The sequence below is a fragment of the Lemur catta genome, chromosome 3 (assembly GCF_020740605.2).
Source record: "Lemur catta isolate mLemCat1 chromosome 3, mLemCat1.pri, whole genome shotgun sequence".
NCBI classification, from domain to species: Eukaryota; Metazoa; Chordata; class Mammalia; order Primates; family Lemuridae; genus Lemur; species Lemur catta.
The window spans coordinates 31983537-31991191 of record NC_059130.1 but is presented as its reverse complement, the minus strand read 5'-3'; the positions used below and the strand labels follow the sequence as shown (position 1 = coordinate 31991191).

Below are 7655 nucleotides of genomic sequence, written 5' to 3'. Positions count from 1 at the left end.
ACGTATATATTTAATAAATGTTTATATAGGTGAACTAAACAATAAGAAAAGACATTCCACTACATTAATCTCATACGCAAAATGCACCCTTTGAAATTTGACTAAATGAATGACTATGGCCTGGGAAGAAGGGATAGAATGTTTGGGGAAGGTCACATAGTGTAGAAATAAATGGCATGGAGAACACAAATTCAAATTTTGTTTCTGCAAAATAGTATCTATATAAAATGGAAAAGTGTCATAATCTCTTTATTCTCTCCATTTCTGAGTTTTCTCATCTGTAAAATCGTCATAACAATAGTACTTATCTCATTGGACTACAAAAATTAAGTAAGATGTTGAATGCAAAACACTTGTAAATTGTTTGATGCATAATAAATGATAATAAGAGTTAGCTATTATTATTTTTAGGGTAGTATTAATAGTAGTAATAGTAATAGTAGTAATTAAAGTGCTGTCTTTAAATTAGAAGAAAAAGAGAAATAAAATTTTGATTTGGATTTAATCACAACAATCCAGTTTTTTCTTCTTTCCTTCTTCACCTCAGCTTCCCATGGAAGGACACAACCACTCAAGCCTGGCACAGTTTGTGCTCCTTGGTTTCCCCAGTGTGGGACATGTCAGGGGCTGGCTCTTTGTCCTGCTACTCTTGGCATACCTGTTCACCATTTGCGGCAACATGCTCATCTTCTTAGTCATACGACTGGATGCAGCCCTACATACGCCCATGTACCACTTTGTCAGTGTTCTCTCCTTTCTAGAGCTGTGGTATACAGCCACCACCATCCCCAAGATGCTAGCTAATCTTCTCAGTGAGAAGAAGACCATTTCTTTTGCAGGATGCCTCCTTCAGACCTATTTCTTCCACTCTCTGGGGGCCTCTGAATGCTACCTTCTTACAGCCATGGCCTATGACCGTTACCTGGCCATCTGCCGGCCCCTCCAGTACCCTGCGATTATGACTACCACACTCTGTGCTAAGATGGCTGCAGGTTGTTGGACTTGTGGCTTCCTGTGTCCCATTTCTGAGGTCATCTTGATCTCCCAGCTCCCCTTCTGTGGCTACAATGAAATCCAGCACATCTTCTGTGACTTTCCACCTCTGCTGAGCTTGGCCTGCAAGGACACATCCACTAATGTTGTGGTGGACTTTGCCATCAATGCCTTCATCATCCTTATTACCTTCCTATTTATCATGGTTTCTTATGTAAGAATCATCGGGGCTGTGCTGAAGATAAAAACAGCGGTAGGAAGAAAGAAGGCCTTCTCCACATGTGCCTCACATCTCACTGTGGTCCTCATCTTCTTTGGTAGCATCATCTTCATGTATGTGAGGTTAAAGAAGAGCTATTCACTGACCCTTGATCGGACACTTGCTGTAGTTTACTCTGTGCTAACACCACTGATCAACCCAATTATCTATAGTCTTCGTAACAAGGAACTCATTAAGGCCATAAAGAGGACCTTCCAGAAGGGGAGGAAAGCTAGTCCCACTCACCACTGACTTTCTTCCCAGGTCCTTCCTCCACCTCAATGCTCACTTCATAAAAATTCTGCATACCTTTGGCCTGGCCTTGAGTAATGTTCCCATCATAGCACATGTTCTAGATCCCATCTCGCCTCACCTTCTCAAAGACATTATTTCTTTATGATTTTCTTGTTTCCTATATCTTTACCTTTTCTAATTTTCACTCGATCAGTTCTGTCAGCATTTAAGAATATTTTAGTATCTACATTCTTTACATATAGAATATACATTTTCTTGGCCACACATATCCATCCATCTAGAGGTCAATTTCTCTACTCCTTTTTCTAATTAAACTTCTCAATGCAACCTATCTCTTCTTTACTGTCTATTCATTTTTCAACACATTCATATCTAGTTTTGGCTCAGAACTTCCAATCAATATTTTGCATGACCTCCACGCTGCCAAATCCATTAGACCCTTCTTGTCCTTCCTTTTTCCTGAAATCTTGACACACATAACCAGTCCTTACTTCTTTATAGCGTTTGTCTCTTACCTTCCATTGACATGATTATCTCCTATTTTTTTTTTATCTTTCTTATCAGTCTTTCTCAGCCTCGTTTTTCATGTATCATTATCTGCCTACATACACAAAGTTACTCTTAAGGCTGTAAATACCATCCCTATCTATTCCAAGGGCTCTTAAATTTATATCTCCAAACCAGAACTCTCTCCTGAACTTGAGACTTATATATTCAAGTGCTTACTTACCAACATTACCTGAATATAAATTCCTGAGAATTAAAAACTTAATATATCAAAAATGAAATCTTCAAATTTCCAAATCTGAAAACTTGATGTTTTTATTTCCCTATGTTTTTGCCAGAAAATTTTTAATATTCTATTTTGCTTCCTCATCTTCAAGTTCTACTTCCAATTAATTAGTAATGTATACCAATACTTATGAAAAATATAGACTGGATTAATATAATAATATTCTACCCATTCTCCTTTCTTCTACTGTTGTTTCTTTCTAATATATTTTTTCCACATAAAATCCAAACTGACATGTGTTAAACCTAAATTGTATATACCATTTGTAAATGGTTCCCAATTGCATTTAAAATAAAATCCAAAGCCTCACCATACTCTATAAGGCTAAACAAAATTCTTCCCTGCCTTCCTCTCCAACATTGACTGATACCTCTTCTCCGTCAGAGCACTCTCCTAGCCACATGATCTCCCTTTGAGTTCTTCAAATACATTTAAGATTTTTCTGATTTCAGAACCTTCATCCATTTTCCCCCCCACATTTCATTTGGCTCACTCCTTATAATTGTGTGAATCTCTGTTCAAATATTGCTTTCAAGTGATGCAAACTTTGAGAGGATTTCTGAACATGCAGCCTAATTTATGTTATTGGTGCTTGTCTTTGAAATTATGTTTCACTTCCCTTCAAAAATGTATAACAATTTAAATGTGTATGCATGTTTATGTATATGTAGCTGTACATGTATATATATATATGTAGATAGATAGATATAGTTTGTCATTCTTTCCTACAAGTCTATAAACTACATTTGATCTGGAATTATTTCAGTTTTGTTACTTGCTATATATTCAAATCTAGCATGATGTCTAAACATAATGATTAGTCAATAAAAGTGTGATGAATAAAAAATGCAATGAACCTTACCCACCCCCGTTAATTGGTATTTAACAATGCCATCCTGATTCTAATCACTACTGGAACCCACTCTTCATAGAGTGCATTGGTCTACTCTAGTGGCATTCACCTCTGTCTTCTACACAACCAGCCTCAGCTTGTCCCAAATTGTAAATGCTTTTGAATATCTTTGATAATAACTAGTTAGCCATTAATGATGTGTAATACGAGGTTGTCTTTCCTGGATCTGTATTTCTTTATTCACAAACTGTGGTGGGTAAGTAAGCTATCTTTAGATGATGTTTATCGCTAACATTATACAGTTCTAAGATTCCATTTAACCCTTTATTTTCTTGTATGTCCTTTATGGCTGTTGAATCCAAGGCTAACAATTTGTCATAAAAATATCAGAATTTTTTCCTCAGTAATAAATTTCCCACAATTGTTTAAGATTTCTGGAGTATCTATACATTTTTCTGAATAGTCAAACAATTATTTAAAATATAAGACTTTTCTTAGCCATGCAGGTATATTAGTAGAATATTTGAAACTATTTTTCTTGTGGAATGTTTACATATACATGGATTTATAAAAATTATGTATATACCCACATGTACATGTATGCACATGCACACACATATGTAACTTTTACATCTCCATGGAACAAAGAGGACAGAAGTCATCATTCTCATTTGTGGGTGAGAATGTCCCAGTATTTCTTTACTTACATTTTATTTTCTCTTCCTTCCTATTTCTGTGTCCATTTCTCTCTAGAAATTATTGTATATGGGTCAAAAGTGTTGAAGTTTCTAGGCTCTGTTGTTAGTTGCTTACATATTCAGGATTATGTCTTCTTGGTGAATGGACCCTTTCACCTTTGCATACCATTTAAAAATCTCTGATAATATTTCTCTTTTCTGAAATCTACTTTGGTTTATACTAATTTAGCTATTGTAACTTTTCATTAGTGCTTTCATGGTATATCTTTTTCTAACCATTGATTTTACTTTTTATTTCAAAATATTAAGGAGGTACAGATGTTTTTGATACATGGCTTGAGCCATGGCTATAAAAGTGCTCATCACTGGAATAGTGTTCATTGTACACATTAGGTGAGTTTTTGCCCTTCCCCTCCTCCCTCTTCCCCTGCTTGATTTCCATTGACATTCACTTCCCTCTCTGTATTTCTGTGCCCATCAATTAGTTCCAATTTATTAGAGAGTACATGTGGCGTAGTGTTTGTTTTTCCATTCTTAAGATACTTTGCTTAGGATAATGGTCTCCAGTTCCTTCCAAATTACTGCAAAAGGCATTCATTCACCTTGTTTATGACTAAGTAGTACTCCATGGTATACATATACCACATTTTGTTAATACACTCATGAATTGATGGGCACTTGGGTTGATTCCACATCTTTGCAGTTGTGAATTGTGCTGCAATAAAAATTTGAGTACAGGTAGGTGTCTTTTTGATAAAATGACTTCTTTTCTTTTGGGTAGATACCCAGCAGTGGAATTACTGGATCAAATGGTAGGTCTACTTTTAGTTCTTTGAGGAATCTCCATACTGTTTTCCATAGAGATTGTACTAATTTGTAGTCCCACCAACAGTGCGTAAGTATTACACTATTTGGGCGGTTGTTGTGGGTTCCTGGGCTGTGGGTGTTTACTCAAACCTGGACACAGTATACTGGTGGCTGAAGGCTGGGGGTTCCCTGTCAGGGTGTTGGCCTTTTGAATAGTTTTTCCTTACGGCCCTGTGGCAGTGGTAGAGGCTCTGGGGTGGGATCTTGGGGCCCAGGTGCAGTGCTGTAATCTTGGGGATGATGTCCCAGGCCTGGTGGGGGCTCTGGAGGCACAGAGATAGAGCCTCGGGATCCAGCGTGAGAACCTCAGAGCTGGGACTGGGAAGGAGCCTGAAACAGGCCTTCTGAGCAGGGCCTCTGAGCCAGAAGCAGTGCTTTGAGGATGGTGGGGCTGATCTGACCTGGAGGGTGGGGTCAGGGCCCAGAAGGGAGGAGGCATTTGGGGCCTGGAAAGCTGAGTTGGGGCCAAGCAAGTAGCAGGCTGTTCCATAGGATTGTGGACCAAGTGGATGCCAAGTCATGTGGGTGGAGCTTGGTTCCAATGGCTCAGGAACCCTGGAGTTTTCCCTGATCCTCCCCCAGAACCCCCTGAAGTAGTTGCCCAAAGCTTCCTAAGTTGGGGCCTGCTGCAACCTAGTCAATCCCTGTGCTTAGATCCCATTGCACTGCAGGGGAGGGGTGCTTGCCTTCTAGTCACAGGATATGGCTCAGGAGAGCTTTCAGTTAGTCCACTCCCTCCCCAGCCTCCTGCTAACCTGGAGCTGTGCACTTGAGAGCTCAGATGGCTTTAGCCACTGCCTGATCCCACCATGCCTGTTGTCTGGGGCAGTGGTTCCACACAGACTCCAGGCAGTTCCCTGGGCTGACCAGTTTGGAGGTCTGTGGGGGTGGAGGGAGCCATCTGACAACTCACACACACCAGCAATGTAAGCTGGCACCCCTGCACTCTATCCTCTATTCTTCCCCAAGGGTATTTTGATCTTGTTAAATGTATCATCCCATCACCTTTTTTTCCACCTTTTTTCCTGCATTGCTTTGTGATTTCACAATGTTCCTTCAGAGAGGAGTGATCTGTATATAGGCAGCTGCCTGCAATTTTCACTTCTTTCCTTGAGAGCAGCATGCTGGCAGCCTGCTTCTAGTCCGCCGTTTCTTTTCCCCCTATCCTTTTACTTCTAATCTATCTATGTTTTATACTTAAAGTGGATTTTATAAGCAACATAGAGTATGTTCTAAGTTTCTGTACAATTTCAAAAGCTTTCTTTTCAAGTGGTACGTGTAGACTATTTATATTTAATCTAAGTACTGATATATTTAGATTGAAATCTATCATTTAGCTAGCTTTCTCCTTGTGCCATTTGTTTTTTCCTTTTAATTTGTCATCATCTTCTGATTCATTTTTGATTTTATATTTTTGTGACTCTGTTTTATCTCCAATATTAGTTTACTATTTACACCACTTTCAAAAATTTATCTAGTGTAATCTAGGTTTACAATATTGCTGATAATATACCACTTCATGTGTAGCAGAAGGGTAAAATATAATGATATACTTATGTATCTATAGGTTTGTAAGTATCTATCTATTGCAAGAGAACAGGTCCCCAGATGGCCTTGGCTGACCCAGCTCTCCTCCTCCCCACTTGCACTTCTCCGAGTGTACTGAAGATGCAACATGCTGAGATGAGATTGCTCATCTTGATTGTAGAGATGTCAGTGATCCAAGCTGCCTCGAGATATATAGACCCAGGGCAGAGTGCTTTTTGGGTAACTCAACTGTGGCACAATGTGGGGCATGTGTAGTGAGACTGCATCCACTCTGGGCAGCTTTCCTAAGCCTTGGGAACAGGTCAGGATCCTAAGCTTCTGTTTATCTTGGCTACCTATCTGTGAGTAATAAATCTGCTTTTCCTGATTTGTTGTGTGAGTGCTCTGTCTCACGGAACTCACACACTTGGCAGAGAACCTTTGCAAGTATATGTGTGTCTTCTATCCCAATTCCTTCCTGCTGTTTGCCCCACTATTTTATCATATATTTTTCTTTTACATGTACAATAAACACACAATACATTGTAATTATTTTTGGTACAGAAAGTAGGTTATGTCATCGTAAACAGATGGAGGTAAAACACATTGCAAGGGGTTGAGAGGTTAGTGAGTATTGAGGAAGCCAGTGGAGTTGCATGTTCAAGACATGTGATACTATAAAAGAGATATGCAGCCGCATGTTAGATCCTACTCATACCAGCTCTTGAGAGCTCATTTTTAAATTGTATGGAGATTTATAAACTAGTAGCTTGAAATCAGATATGGTAAGAGCATTAACACTATGCAAATCAGCAAATGCTACAAAGCAGGGCCTTTTTTTCAGGGGAGAAGATGTCAAAAATAAGCAAAACCAGACATTAGTTAAAGTGGTAAGGACAGATTTTAATCAGTAATAACACTATTGCAATACGGAAGAGGGTCCAGCCTGAGCTGAACTCAACTTTGATTTACACAGAAGTACTTGTGTGTTTTAAAGGGAGAATGAGGATAGGGAGGGGGACAAAAAGGGGCTCAGTAGAGTCAGGGAAATAAAAAATTACAAAGGACTGGTTGATATAAATGCGACTAGGCCAGCTATGTCTGCCAGTTGCAATTATTTAATTTGTATTTTATCTTCCCACAGAGATTGGAAAACACAAGTCCTATCATACACGGTGATTACATTGCAAAGGAATGGCTTTCACATGGTTCGAGAAAGACACTCCTGAGTTGTAGGAAATACATATATATCTCAAGGGGATAAAGGAAAGATTCACAGTTGCAAGCCCTTTTTAGGAAATACTCTAAGAAAAGGTGGTCAGCTGACAGTTGGCTAGAATAAACAGTAAATTATTTTCGCAGCTTTGAGCTTTTTCATGCAGGTACTTGAGGAGGGGCTAGACTTATCTC

General features: G+C 39.0%; 1 protein-coding gene across 1 annotated transcript; it reads left to right on the top strand.

Annotated features, from left to right (window-relative positions):
• Positions 1-553: 553 nt before the first annotated feature.
• On the top strand, positions 554-1504 carry LOC123634643 (olfactory receptor 6N2). Its single transcript, XM_045546380.1, has one exon. It carries the CDS (start codon positions 554-556, stop codon positions 1502-1504), a length of 951 nt encoding a protein of 316 aa, XP_045402336.1.
• Positions 1505-7655: the final 6151 nt, after the last annotated feature.